The sequence below is a fragment of the Rhinatrema bivittatum genome, chromosome 14 (assembly GCF_901001135.1).
Source record: "Rhinatrema bivittatum chromosome 14, aRhiBiv1.1, whole genome shotgun sequence".
Classification (NCBI taxonomy): Eukaryota; Metazoa; Chordata; class Amphibia; order Gymnophiona; family Rhinatrematidae; genus Rhinatrema; species Rhinatrema bivittatum.
Genome location: NC_042628.1, coordinates 46,601,204 through 46,616,771, shown reverse-complemented (window position 1 = coordinate 46,616,771; position 15,568 = coordinate 46,601,204). Strand labels below are relative to the sequence as shown.

Here is a 15,568-nt window from a genome sequence, read left to right as displayed (position 1 = left end):
CAAATCTCTGCTGGCCCACTTACGCATGCATTTGGTGACTTATGCAGGCTCTTGAAAATCGGGCGTATGTTCACCTGTACGACTTACGCCCTCGATGCAGCAGGCATAACTGCACGGATGAGTTTGTGCATCTACCCAGCAGTGCAGTTAGTGTAGCTGGGTTCAAAAAAGGTTTGTATAAGTTCTTGGAGGAGAAGTCCATTAATGGCTATTAATCAATTATACTTAGGGAATAGCCACTGCTATTAATTGCATCAGTAGCATGGGTTCTTCTTAGTGTTTGTGTAATTGCCAGGTTCTTGTGGCCTGGTTTTGGCCTCTGTTGGAAACAGGATGCTGGGCTTGATGGACCCTCGGTCTGACCCAGCATGGCAATTTCTTATGTTCTTAATGTTGAAAGAGAACTTATGCATATAAATCCACTCTGAAAATTCAGAGTAAAGTCTGAGTGTATAAGGTGCACAAAGACTTTATCCCACCATGGACAGTCATGAAATTACACCCTTTGTATGTCTAACATTAAAGAAATGGAGCACAATTTTCCACCTATCTGCACTCTGCAGTTTCTGCAGGGATGTCTTTGCACCGATTTTCAGAGGGAAAGTACATGCACATTTACACTTTGAAAACTGCTGCAGGTAATTTTTCCATGGAAAATAATGTTGCATATATCTGAAAGTGCGATCTACGTGCATTGTTTTCCTCACCCCCCCCCCCCCCCCCCTAAACCCACCCATGGGAAATTCTCCTGCTAATGCGGATAAGTGTGCGTGCACTGTGGAAACCCCCATGCATGTTTTAGCCAGGCTGTGGACAATTTTCAAAAGCCATTTACCAGGATAATTCCCAATTTACCCCAATAAGGACTGACTGAACATTACCCTCAAGATACCAAACTTTGGGCTTAGATGCACAACTGAGTACCTTGGAAATTTAACCCCTGATTAGGATTAGGGTTAGAGTTAGGTTCAAGGTTAGGGTTAAGCACAGCCACAGAGAGGACAATTGGTTCTTACCTGATAATTTTCGTTCCTGTAGTTCCACAGATCAGTCCAGACACCTAGGGTTTTGCCTCCCCTCCAGCAGATGGAGACAGAGAAGTTTTAAAACAACCCTGCCCTATATACCAAGGTGCCACCCACAGTCCATCAGTCTTACTCAGTGTCAAAGCAGAATGGATCAAAACCCAAACTATGTACAACTAACTAACTTTCCCATATCTAAGATGGCTCAGTAAAAACCCCTATCTGGGAATCAAACTCCCTGAACCATGAGAACAAGCGATCTTCAGATTGCAGTACAATTACAAAGAAATGGTGAACGAGCGGGTTCTCCAATACTTTTGTGCATACACCGTGTGGGGCTCTGGACTGATCCGTGGTACTACAGGAACAAAAATTATCAGGTAAGAACCAATTTTCCTTTCCCTGTACGTACCCTGATCAGGCCAGACACCTGGGATGTACCAGAGCTAACTTACCTAGGGTGGGAGCTGGAGAGACCCACTCGGAGCACTCCTTCTCCAAATCTTCCGGACTCCGGAGCCTGAACATTCAGTCTGTAATGCCTCTAAAAAGTGTGTAACGACTTCCATGTAGCCGCCCTGCAAATTTCCTGGGGCGAAACTTGTTGGCACTCCGCCCATGAAGCAGCTTGTGGCACCATCCTATCATGAGGTAAATATCAGAACTTATAGCTTCTTTCAGCCAACGAGCTATCGTAGTCTTAGGTGCCATATTACCTCTTTTTGGAGCACTCCACAATACAAAGAGATGGTCTGACACACGGAAGGAATTTGTAGCTTCTAGATATCTTAGCAGAGCCCTGCGTAATCCAGTTTCCGTAAGACCTTAGCCACTGGATCTGATCGGTCCAAATCTGAAAAGGACGGAAGTTCCATTGACTGATTCAAGTGAAAGGAAGAAACCACTTTCGGAAGAAAGGAAGGAATGGTTCTTAAGGAGACCCCTGAATCCGAAATCCGTAGGAAAGGCTCCCTGCACGACAACTCCTGCATTTCCAACACCTGATGGGCCAAAAAAATAGCTATCAGAAACACTACTTTCAGAGTGAGATCCTTCAACGTCGCCCTCTTTAGAGGCTCAAAAAGCAAAGCACACAAAGCTGAGAGGAACAAATTCAGGTTCCAAAAAGGACACGGATGGCGGAGTGGAGGGCGTAAGTGCTTGGCGCCTCGAAGAAAACAAGCCACATCTGGATGCAACGCCAACACTACTCCCTGAATCTTTCTGTTGCTCCCGGCGGTCACAGGTGGCTGCGACCTTTGCTGCTCACCTCCTTTCTCTATGCAGCTCAGAGTCTAGGGAGAATGGCAGTCTCCACTTCCACACGCCGACCCTCATGGCGTGCCCGGGACAGCGTGGGTGCTCCCGGCAGCCATCTTACATCCGGGGTTACCTAAGGCACACGCGTGCGTGCCTGCCCCCTTTCTTAAACGTGTCGTGGCAGGAACCTCGGGGGCGTCCCCACCACATGACGTCATCCGTTTATCATACTTAAGCTCAGCTGACTTCTTGCTATTCGAGTTAGCATGGATTCCTGTCCTGCTATTTCCGCCTCTCTGGGACTTAGCCTCGCTGACCCTTCTGGGTGACCTAGGTACCCGCTCCTCGGGGGCCTTGCTGCACTCAGGGCTATCCGCTCCTCAGAGAGCCATTACTACCTGCCTCACTTTGTTTCCAGTGAGTTCCTGCATCGTTCTCGGACGACTCTTGCTGTTCCTGTTTTGGACCTCCTCGGTGCCAGAGCTACCATCTACTTCCTCAGTACTGGTGTGAGTACAGAACCTGTTCTTCTACCTTCGTGGCACGGATTCTCGGGTTACCCCGCTTGCGGCCACTACCGGATCCCTCCTGTCTTGTGCAACCATTCCATCAGCTTCTGGCCTATCCCGCGCTGCGGACCACTACCGGAATTGCCAGCACAAGCTATGCCTACAGAAGGTATTCACCGGACTACTCCGCGCTGCGGATTACTATCGGACTGATCAGCTTGCAGGTCATACTCTCTGGACTGACTCTATTGATCTGCTCATCAGATCACCATTGGCTGTATAATAAAGTTGTTTCCTCTGTTGTCCATCACTGCTGAGACCCCGCCTGACGTGGTGTGTGTCCACAGGGCTCCTCCCTGTGGGCGTTCACTCGCCACGACCCAAGGGCCCACTATTAGTTCAAGACACACAGAACGTAACACTTACCTCGTAGACACCCGAGCGCCGCCACTTGCACTCTGAGTGAACTACACGACAAACCTTTTGTGAGTCCAGCTTGGAGAAAACACAGAATGTCTGAGACCGACGCTCGAGTGGGATTTACCTTGCGGTCTATGCACTAGGCTTCAAAGACTTTCCACACTCTGACATAAGCCAGGGAAGTAGATGGTTTGCGAGAGTGCAATAACGTAGCTATCACCACGTCAGAATTTCATTTGCTCTTTAATCGCTGCCTCTCAAAAGCCATGCCGCTAGACAGAAGCGGTCCGCCTCATCCAAACAGAAGGGGCCTTGATGCAGGAGAGCCGCGGACTCCCAAAAATGAAGGGGCTCCGCAGTGGCCAGATTGAGCAGATCTGCAAACCAGGGATGTCTCAGCCACTCTGGAGCTACTAGAACCACCTCCGCCGGATGGAGCTCTATATGCCAGATCACCTTGCCAATCAGAGGCCAGGGAGGAAACACTAACTGTAAGACGTTCGCTGGCCAGGGAAGCACCAGAGCATCGATGCCTTTGGCTCCTGTTTCTCTGCAGCGACTGAAGAAGCACAGGGCCTTGGCATTCTTGAATGTGGCCATCAGATCCATGCATGGCGTGCCAAACGTGTCGCATATCAGCTGGAAGGCCTCATTGGACAACTCCCATTCCCCAGGATTCTGACGGTGACGACTGAGGAAGTCTGCCTGTACATTGTCTACTCCGGCTATGTGGGATGCCGCAATGCTGTCGAGGTGCTGTTCCACCCAGCGTATCAACTGCTGCACCTCCGCTGCTACCGGCTGGCTCTTGGCTCCCCCTTGGCGATTGATATAGGCTACCGTGGTTGCATTGTCGGACAACACTCTGACAGACTTCTCCCAAAGAAGTGAAAGGAAGGCTTGTAAGGCTAGCCCCACTGCTCTGGTCTCCAAACGGTTGATAGACCATTGAGATTCCACTTGGGACCATTGCCCCTGTACTGACTTCCCCAGACAAACTGCTCCCCAACTGGAGAAACTGGCATCTGTGGTGAGCACTGTCCATTCGGGCATCACCAAGGGAACTCCGTGCTCCAAATGGTCCAAGACGAGCCACCAGTCGAGACTGCACCTCGCGGACTCCGTAAGAGGAAGAGGCAGGTGAAACTGTTCGGAAACTGGATTCCACCAGGACAGCAATGCTGATTGTAATGGACGCATATGGGCAAAGGCCCAGGGCACCAACTCCAGGGTGGATGTCGTGGATCTCAGGATTTTCAAGTAATCTCTCACTCTGGGAACCTGCTTGGATAGCAAGTCCCGCACCTGGCCCTGCAGCTTGACCACGCGCTCTGTAGTGAGGAACACTCTCCCCTGCTTTATGTTGAACCGGGCTCCCAGAAATTCCAAGGACTCAGACAACTCTTGGCAAGGCTGACCACCCAGTCGAGCAATCTCAAGAGTTGCAGTACCCTGTGGATGACTGACTGACACAGAACCTTGGATTTTGCCTGAATCAGCCAATCGTCTAAATAGGGATGCACCAACAATCCTTCCCTCCGGAGTTGTGCTGCTACCACGACCATTACCTTGGTGAAAGTTCTGGGAGCGGTGGCAAGACCGAAGGGTAGAGCCTGGAACTGGTAGTGATGTCCTAAGATGCAGAACCTGAGGAACTTCTGGTGGACCAACCTGATGCCGATATGTAGGTATGCCTCCGTGAGATCCAGGGAAGCCAGAAACTCTCCCTTTCTTACTGAGGCAATGCCCGACTGCAGGGTTTCCATCTGGAAACGAGGCACCCGAAGACATCTATTGACCCTTTTCAGATCTAAGATAGGTCGAAAAGTGCCTTCCTTTTTGGGGACTATGAAGTAAATGGAATAGCGACCCCTCTGTAGCTCGGCGGGCGGAACTGGTGTTATGGCTCCCAAGTCCTAGTACCGCCTCTCGCTTCTCCCGGTATGCGCATGGAGAGATTAGAAACTTGTCCCGAGGGTGCCGTACAAAATCTAAAGCGTAACCTTGACTTATCACGGTGAGGACCCACTGGTTCGACATCAACTTGGTCCATTCCTCGAAAAAGAGTGATAGCCTGCCCTCCACTACCGGCACCGAGGAATAGACCGGCAGTATCTCATTGCGAGGACTTAGCTCCAGAGGCAGATTGGGGGTTACTGGGTCTGCCGAAACGTCTGCCTCGAAAGAACTGAGACCACGACTGCTGTCTGCTTGAACCTGGGCAAAAGGACTGTTGCGTCCGTCGCTGCTTGACGCCCTCACTCCGCCCTCACTCCGCCCTCTGTACCTCTGTGGCGACTCCCTCCGGGTCTGATGGACAGTTAGCTGCCGCAGCGTCTTCTTACCGTCTCCCTCCAGCATCCCCAGACCGGCACGACACTGTGGATTCGCCATGTTGCCTGATGACGTAGGGCACGCGCGCGCTCCGATTGATATACCAGCAAGGGCGCGAACCTCGGGGTATATACCAGGGTGCCACCCACAGCCTGTCAGTATTACTCAATGTCAAAGCAGTGGATATTCCCCATATAACTAACTATATACACGAAAATCAACCGGGGAACCCTTGGGTCACTTCCCCCATGAAGAGCGAGACCCGGAAACAGATTAAATTGTCAAAGACTTGCAACAATAAAAAACCTTTCATCCAACACATCAGACTCTCCGAACCTACTGGAAAAAGACACGGGTGGGACTCTGGACTGATCCTTGGTACTACAGGAACGAAAATTAACAGAGGTAAGACCTAATTTTCTTTTCCCTGTACTTACCGGATCAGTCCAGACTCCTGGGATGTACCAGAGCTCGCTATCTAGGGTGGGAGACGGAGAGGCCCGCTCGCAAAACGCCAGCTCCAAAGTTCCCCGCCCCGGAGTCCTGCACGTCTAACCGATAATGACGCGCGAACGTGTGCAGCGACTTCCAAGTCGCTGCCCGGCAGATTTCTGAAGGTGAAATCTGCTGACGCTCCGCCCAGGACGCCGCCTGAGCCTGAGTAGAGTGAGTTTTTAGACCCAACGGGAGAGGACGACCCGCCAGGAGGTAAGCCAAACCAATTGCCTCCTTCAGCCATCGCGATATGGACGTCTTAGACGCCATATTACCCTTCTTAGGACCATGCCAAAGGACGAAAAGATGATCCGACACCCTGAAGGCATTCGTAACCTCAAGGTAGCGCAAAAGAACCCTGCGCACATCCAACTTCTTCAGCTCCTGGGAAGAAGAATCCGAGGGATCGAGATGAGGAAAAGACGGGAGATCCACCGACTGGCTCACATGAAACGCCGAAACCACCTTAGGAAGGAAGGACGGAACAGTCCGTAATGAGATTCCAGCCTCCAAGATCCGTAGGAAGGGTTCCCTGCATGAGAGGGCCTGCAGTTCTGAAACTCGTCTGGCAGAGGTAATCGCGACAAGAAAAACCGCTTTCAATGTGAGATCCTTCAAAGTGGTCCTCTTCAAAGGTTCAAAGGGGGGCTTACACAAGGCCCTGAGAACCAAATCTAAATTCCACGAAGGACGGAGACACAATTGGAGGCCGCAGACGTATTGCTCCCCTGAGGAAACGCACCAAATCAGGATGGGAAGCCAATGGCCGGCCTTCCACGGGACCTCGAAGGCAACCCAGTGCTGCGACCTGGACCCGCAACGAGCTACAGGACAACCCCTTTGCCAGACCCTCCTGCAGGAAAGTCAAAATATCGGGTATGGTAGCCCGGGTCAGACGGAGCAACCTGGCGACACACCAAGATTCAAAGACCTTCCAGACTCACATATAGGACAAAGAAGTCGACACCTTGCGGGAACGCAGCAGGGTGGCCACCACCGCATCCGAGTAACCTTTCTTTTTCAGCCGGCGCCTTTCAAAAGCCATGCCGTTAGACAAAAGCGATCCGCCTGGTCGAAACAGACGGGACCCTGATGTAGAAGATTCGGCAACGACGGGAGCCGGAGAGGCGCTTCCGAGGACAGGTTGACTAGGTTGGCAAACCATGGCCTTCGTAGCCACTCCGGGGCCACCAGGATCACTTCCGTGGGATGATCTTCTATGCGACGCAGAACCTTGCCTATGAGGGGCCACGGAGGATCGACGTAGGCCAGGGAAGCTCCAGGGTGTCCACCCCCTCCGCCCCTGGTTCTCTGCGGCGGGCGAAGAAGCGCGGTGCCTTGGCATTCCGAAAAGTCGCCATCAGATCCATGGACGGTCTCCCCCATTTGGCGCAGATAAGCTGAAACGTGATGTCCGCCAGTTCCCACTCGCCTGGGTCGAGTTGGTGATGGCTCAGAAAATCCACCTGAATGTTGTCCACCCCCGCGATGTGGGACGCAGCAATATGGAGAAGATATCTCTCCGCCCACTGGATTAGGAGGCGAGCTTCCAAGGCCACTGGCCGGCTCCGGGTTCCCCCTTGCCGATTGATGTAGGCCACCGTGGTCGCATTGTCCGACAGAATTCTGACCGACTTCCCCGAGATCAGGGGAAGAAACGCCTGCAACGCCAGTCACACCGCCCTGGTCTCTAGGCGATTGATCGACCAGCGCGACTCTGTCGCAGACCAGCGCCCCTGCACCGAATGCCGCAGACAGACCGCTCCCCAACCGGAGAGGCTCGCGTCCGTCGTGACCACTGTCCACTCTGGGGCCACCAGTGAGACTCCTTGGAGAAGCTTGTCCTTCCGTAGCCACCACTGCAGACTGGAGCGCGCTACCGCTGTCAGGGGTAACGGCAGCTGGAACTGTTCGGAGATTGGGCTCCAATGGGAGAGTAATGCTGATTGCAAGGGGCGCATGTGCGCAAAAGCCCACGGGACCAATTCCAATGTTGAGGTCATGGAGTCAATCAACTGTAAGTAGTCCCAGGCCGTTGGCGGTCGCATCTGTAGAAGGGCCTGGACCTGACCTTGCAGCTTGTGGCAGCGGTCCAGGGAGAGGAAGACCTTGCCCTGACGGGTGTCGAATAACGCTCCCAAAAATTCCAGAGATTGTGAGGGTTGGAGATGACTCTTGGCCGTATTGACCACCCAGCCGAGGGAGTGCAAGAGGTGCAGGACTCATTGAACTGCCACCCGACAGAGCTCCTCTGACTTGGCACGAATCAACCAATCGTCCAGGTATGGGTGGACGAAGAGGCCCTCCCGACGTAGGTGGGCCGCTACCACCACCAGAACCTTGGTGAATGTCTCGGGAGCCGTCGCGAGGCCGAAGGGCAATGCCTGGAACTGATAGTGCTTCCCCAGCACGCAGAAACGAAGATATTCCTGATGTTCCTTCCTGATCCCGATGTGCAGGTAGGCCTCTGTGAGGTCCAGGGATGCCAGGAACCCCCTGGTCGCACGGACGCGATCACTGATCTCAGGGTCTCCATGCGAAACCGCGGGTTCCAGAGATAATGATTGACTTTCTTGAGATCGAGGATGGGACAAGAGGAGCCTTCTTTCTTTGGTACGACGAAATATATGGAGTAGTGCCCTCTTCGTTGCTCCGGGAGTGGGACTGGAACGATGGCCCCCAACTCCTCTACCCGGCTCAACGTCTGGAGGACCGCTAGTCTCTTGTCCGGGTGACCGCACGGAGAGGGGAAAAATCTTGGTCGGGGAAGGCAAGCAAAATCTAAAGCATAGCCGTGTTTTATCATCGAAAGAACCCACTGGTCTGTTGTGATTGTGGTCCAAGCCTCGTAAAATAGGGACAGTCTTCCTTCTACCTGTGGAACAGAGGGATGGACCGGCCGGACATCATTGGCCCAACTTACCGCTCGGCACGGAGGAGGAGGAAGCAGGTCTGCCAAAACGTCTCCCACGAAAGGACTGGGGCTGCTGCCTACCGCCGCCAGAGCGAAAGGAGGGAGAAGCTGAGGAGCCAGGACGAGAAGGCCGGGGTTTCCGGCTGTTCCGATAGTGAGAGCGAGAAGAGTAGGTTCCTTTGGAGCGTGCCCTGTCCTCTGGCAGTCGGTACCCTCGCTTCTCACCCACTAGCTGAATCATGTCGTCCAGTTCCTTGCCGAACAATAGCCGGCCCTTGAAGGGGAGAGAGCCCAGGCGAGACTTGGAGGCGCCGTCCGCTGCCCAGTTCCTCAGCCACAAAAGATGTCTGGCCGAGACAGCGGACACCATAGACCGAGCCGAGGTTCTGAGAAGATCATGGAGGGCGTTCGCACTATACGCCACTACTGCCTCAAGCCGCCCAGCCTGCCTGGCTTCTTCCTCCGAGAGGCCCTCGTTGGCCATGAGCTGCTGAACCCAACGGAGTCCAGCCCTTAGAGCGAAATTACTGCAAATAGCAGCTCGAGCCCCCAGCGCCGAGACTTCGAATATCTTCTTCAGTTGGATCTCCAACTTCCGATCCTGAAGATCCTTCAGCGCCGTGGTACCCGTGACCGGAATGGTTGTCTGCTTCGTCACCGCCAAGACCAAGGCATCCACCTTTGGCACCCTCAGCACCTCCAAAGCTTCTTCCGGTAAAGGATATAGTTGATCCATGGCCTTCGTGACCTTCAAACCCAGGTCCGGAGTATCCCACTCCCTATAGAGCAGATCCGTGGAGGAGAAATGAAACGGGAAGGTAGTAGGACGACCACTCAGGCCGTTTAGCCTTAGGAGGGCCCGGGAGGTCCTCCGCCCGTGGGCATACCGTGGGTTCCACTGGGGGGGTCCCCCGGGGCTCCTGCGGAGCTGGGCGCCTTTTAAGAGCCTTGCAGGCCTTAAAAGCCATATGCATGGCCAGGATAAAGTCCGACGAGAACGAGGTGCCCGACTCCTCGGAGTCCGAGTCCGTATCCCGGCCCCTTCCCCACCCCACGGTCCCCGCGGGAGAGCCTGCCCTGGTCGCAGGGTGTTGAGGCGAGAGTGAGGGGGGAGAGTCCTTGGATCCCTCCCCGATAGGCCTGGACACCGCGGGGTCCGAAGACAAAATGGTGGCGGTGCCCGCGTTCCCCCTAGAGCCATTAGAAACCCCCGAGGAGGGCAGCTGAACCTGGAAGCAGAGAACTCACCGTGGTGAGCCCCACTGACTTTCTTTTTTGCCATCGTGTTCGCTGCCCTGACGTCATCAGGACGAGCCGCCAGCGCCCATAAAATCGGCGCTACTGCAGCGACAAGACCGCAGCTGAACCGGGAAGCAGAGAACTCACCGTTTTGAGCCCCACTGACTTTGTTTTTTGCCATCGTGTTCGCCGGCCCTGACGTCATCAGGACGAGCCGCCAGCGTCCATAAAATCGGCGCTACAGCGGCGCACGCGGTTATGTTTGGCTTTGTCCGGCTTAGTCTGGTTTAGTATGGTTTAATGGGGGAATCTCTGCCGATTTAGCTGCCGCAGAGGCCAATTAATAATCACAGTTGGATGCGCATAAGCGAATTTCCTGTTTTGAAGATTATTGTTTGGGAAATATGCCTTCAAAATGAAAAGGGAAGGTAAGGGTTTACCCCCCTACATCCTTTCCATCTCCTATACAACAGGAAATTATTCGTTATATGTCAGCTACTGCACAAAAGACTCCAGCAGCCAAGGACACTGCTGATCCAGTACCTGTGGGAGGAAGGACTGGTTCTATTGAAGAGGCCTCGCTGAGTCCTAATCTGGGTTTACCACCATTGCAGAGGGCGAGCGTGGCGTCTCCTGGGACATCACTGGAGCAGACAAGTCCCCTTGGTGTCAAGCTTGACTTGGCTAATCCAGGGGATAAAAATCCAGTAACAGAAACGGAGGTGGGTCAGTTAGGAGTTATGGAGGGTCAGGCCCCTCAAGTGACTGTTCCTGGAGTGGGTAATCTCCTGCCTGGTGGGGATCCCTTGGAGATTACGGCACGCCCTACGGTGGTTACACTAGAATTGATGTGGGACTTGATGGTAACAATGTCAAATAATATTAAAGGACTGGAAAAAAAGATAGATTCCATTGCAGGTAAAAGTCAACAGGATATAATGGTAATCCAAAATGAGGTGAAAAAATCTGAAGAGAGAATTAAAAGTCTTGAGGAAGCAGGTAAAAAGTCTATGGAATTTCAAGCTGCGGTTGTGAAGGATAGAGACTGTTTATCTAGGAGATTGGAGAACTTTGAAAATAATTTAAAACGTTTGAATCTGTGCCTGCTTAACTTCCCTCGGGTGGTTGGTCAGGTTCCGATGGAGACGTTGGTGTGTTTCTTGAAAGAAGTATTGTCTTTTTCAGAAGAGGAATTGCCTTATATAAGTGTTTGCTATTTTTTGCCTAAGAAAAATGACAATATAAGTGTAACAGAGCAGCCTTTTCAAGGAAATCTTACAAATTTCCTAGAGAACTCTAGGGATCAGATAATAGACAGGGGAATATTACTTGTTTCCTTTTCGAATCTTTTTGATTTAAATAAGGTAATGAAAAAATACTTTTCCAAATATCCGATTTTCCCTGATCTATCATATACAACCCAGTTTAAGAGAAAGGGTTTTCTGGTCTTCCGACAAGAAGTGTTGTCTTTGGGTTACTCGTTTAACCTGAGATTTCCCTGCAAATGTTTGTTAAAGAAAGAACAGGATATATTTATTTTCTTTTTACCAGACCAATTAAAAAAATTTTTGGAACAGAAAAGGTTACCTACCTTGTCCCCAATATCTAGTGATTAAGAATAAATATTGTGCAGTTAACTGTGAAATGTGAATTTGTATGAAAAAATTTCTTATGATTTCTCCCTATTTGTTTTATTTGGCCTCTGGTTCTTACAGCTGATAGATAACAGTTATTTCATTGATATAAGAATAACAGTGCAAAGTATGTGTTGGAAGATATTTAATTATACTGAATGTATAGGTTATGTATCTGTATTAATTTTTGAAAAATCAATAAAGATATAATTATAAAAAAAAAAAAAAAAGAAACCCCCAAGGAGCGCGTCCCCACCGCGATCGCCACTGAAGTCTGGCGCAGGAAAAGCCCCCGGAGCGTCCCTGAAGATCCCTCGCCCCCCAGGATGCAGGCCGAGCACAGCCCATCCTGGGAGAGGCACGCGCGCTACCGGAGCCGCAGGCTGTGCAGGCCGTGCCACGTGGCATGCCTGCCCTGCAAAACAGACCCAATGCGAGAAAAAAGCCCGCGAACCGGCCGGCGTGAGAGAGTGGAGAAAGAAAACAAGAACGCAGTCGGGTCGGGGAGCTGCCGGGCGGAGGAAAAAGTTCTTCCTTTTTTTTTTTTAAACACTCACCGGCGCTGTCCCCCGATAGGTCCTGAAACGGTCCGGCTGGGGTGAGTGAGCCGGGCTCCCCGGTATCACCCCAGCTGGGCTGGGGATGGTGGGATCCTCGACCCCAAGTCCCAGCAAAGCGCTCAACCAGGAGGGATGGCCCTCTCAGGGCCTGACAACCTCCCAGGAGCACTAACCGGCACTTCACAGTTGAAGAAAACAAACTTACTTTTTTTTTTTTTTTAACTTAATTGAACACAAACAAGAGGACGCAGCAAGAAACCCAGATCCTGCCTGACTAACCTCCCAAACTTCAAAAACTTAAACTCTTTCTAACTTTTCTACCAGGCTGTGAGCTATGCACCCGAACCACCTGCTGGAAACAGAGAAATACTGACAGGCTGTGGGCGGCACCCTGGTATATATAGTGGAGCCTGACAAGTTTTGCTCTGTTTCTACCTGCTGGTGCGGGGGCATAACCCAGGAGTCTGGACTGATCCGGTACGTACAGGGAATTAGCTATGGCGATAGTGAGGGTGGTAAGAACCCCTCACCCATCGCGGCCCACGTGGCCTCCCGAAAAGGATCCAAGATGGCCTCTGTTCCTGCACTCAGCGGGAACGGATCAGCTGGGGCCATGCGAGTCGTCGGTAACCACGTGGGAGGTCATGGTGCTCGATTCCAACCCTCCCGGGGCAAAAACAGAGGGTCCTTCACCTCCACGTAAACAATCAGCGCAAAGGCCCTCCCGCGAAAGACGCGCACACGCAGAGCCTCACACGCGGCACAATGAGCCCCGGGGCATCACTGCTGTGGCGAAAAAGTAACGAAAAAGCAGCGAAAACTATCCAAAACCGGTGGCGCAGTTAACCGGGGGAACAGTAAAGCACAGGAGAGTCAGCACGCTAAAATTAAAGAAACTTCCTTTTTTTTTTTTTTTCAAGTAAACATTGCCCGATCGCTGTCCTTGGTTCTGGCCCAGCTCCTGCTCCTGCTGGGGTGAGTGATCCGGGCTCCCCGGTATCACCCCAGGGCTGCTTAACCTCGGGTACAGGGTCAACCCTTCCCAGCAGCTGTCTCAATGCACCATGGTGGATGGTCCCCTCAGGCCCTAGTAACCCCCTGGGAGACTGACGGATCCTGTTTCGTCCTGTAACTTTTTTTTTTTTTAAAGACCTAGAGAAAATTAAAGGAACAAACCCCCTTAACTTTCCTAACACTAGTATCCTGTCTCTTTTTTTTTTTTTTTCACAATCAGGTAATCAGAAGAGACTGTGGGTTTTGCACCTCCACCATTTGCCGGAGACAGAGAAATACTGATGGACTGTGGGTGGCACCTTGGTATATAGGGCAGGGTTGTTTTAAAACTTCTCTGTCTCCATCTGCTGGAGGGGAGGCAAAACCCCAGGTGTCTGGACTAATCCGGGTACATACCGGGAAAGAGCCAATTTCCACAGCCCGCATATGGCGAAAGATTGTGTGGGTACAATGCGCATAAGCTCACTTTGAAAACTCGCGGGCTGTGCCGATGCCCGCGCGGGCACACACACAGGAAGTCAGAAGTGTTCCGGAGCAAGTAGACCCTCCTGCGGGAACCTTTCCATGCATACTTTTAAAAAATCTAAAGTATGGATGTATGGATGACTCTGCTCCCTGGAGCGCCTTCTGCACATGTACCTTTCCCCACACAACACCTCCCCCATCCCGGGGATTCATTTGCATAAATTCTTTTGAAAAATGATTCCCCCAGAGTCCAGAAGCGTCACAGTGGTGCTTGAGTATGGCTCTGCATGTTTTCATCCTCAGATGCTAACTTGTGCACACGCCTAACACACGGGCCGATACAGTAAGGAGCGGTAGGAAGAGCTGTGTTAGTGCCGGGCGCACCCACGTTTGCCGCACGCACAGTCCGGCTCACCTACCGCTCGATACTGTATTTAAATAGCTTGCAAATGCAAGCCGCATCCAAGAAGCGTCCGAGAAGGGTTAGGCCCGCGCAATCCATTTTACTGTATAGAGCGCTATACAGCGCCTATACAGTAACCTGGGTGCGCTGGTACCTGTCATTTCAAATGACATTTGAAATGACAGGTACCAAGAGTAAGTTACACTTCACATGTCGCTTTTCTCCTTTTCTCCTTCTCCAAGAGTAAGTTACACTTCACATGTCGCTTTTCTCCTTTTCACCTTTTTCACTCCTTTTTCGCTTTCGTTGCTTCGGGAGGAGGGTAGAGAGGACTGGGCTGCCCCTTTTTCACTCACCGGCCAGGGCAGGTGAGCGAGGGCTGGGGGAAAATTTGCCGCCTACCCTTACCCCTGCCTCTAACGCAGGGGTAAGGGTAGGCGGTAAGTTAGCAGGTTAAACGCGCGGCTAAACTGCAGGTAAAAAAGGCGATAGTCGGGGCGCGCGGTACTGAATGGGGGGAATAGCTAATCCGATCGTTTACATCTCATATACATGCCGTGGGCGGAAGGGGTTACTTGTTGATTTAAAGAGGCGGTAAGAATGGGTTAAAGGGGATAGTGGATCGCGGGTTGGGCTAACGCGGCCAAATTGTGAGTAAAAGGCGGGTTAGAAACAGGGTAACCACGGCCGCACTTTACTGTATTGACCTAACAGTCAGTATAATTGCTGAATGTACATTGGAGCATCCCACTTGCTTTGTCTGGGTCAGGAAGGAGCACCCTCTGGTGGAAAACGAGGAGGGCAGCTTCAGTGGGTTGGCAAGTCGGAGGATACGTGTGTTCCAGGGTTATATCTCCATCACCAGTTCCCACTCTGACCCCCACCCCCACCTCTATGAGAAGACACACCACACTCACCCTAACTTCCAGAGAATCATGCAGAGTAGTCCAGTGCAGCACGTTACTCGGATCAGAGATTCTAACCATGCTTCTTTGCATTTCATTCTGGGTACAGAGAAGAAGGAGGTTTTACTTCTTTCCTTTTCAATATATGCTCTGCATATTTTGAGTCATGACTCAACTCATGAAATTCAACAGAGGTTTATGACATTAAATTGTATTTCTAATTTTAGGGGTCTCTTAATCCCTGAAGGGAAGACAACTACCCTCTCGTATCTCTTAGTTTCCTTACTACCACCAGCATATGAAGACAGACACTATCATATGCCCTTCACCTCCACCTTAGTGTGAGGGAATGCATCTCTTACTCCTAGATCACTGGATGACAGTCACTGCC

At 51.7% G+C, this 15,568-nt stretch overlaps 1 protein-coding gene across 4 annotated transcripts in view; it reads right to left on the bottom strand.

Annotated features, from left to right (window-relative positions):
* Positions 1–15,568, bottom strand: part of C14H16orf96 (chromosome 14 C16orf96 homolog) — a 147,634-nt gene that overhangs the window by 62,833 nt on the left and 69,233 nt on the right. For all 4 annotated transcript variants that reach the window (XM_029576458.1, XM_029576459.1, XM_029576460.1 and 1 more), the window contains one exon: positions 15,190–15,276. In XM_029576458.1, the coding sequence (XP_029432318.1) occupies positions 15,190–15,276 (87 nt within the window). The remainder of the gene's footprint in view (positions 1–15,189; positions 15,277–15,568) is intronic.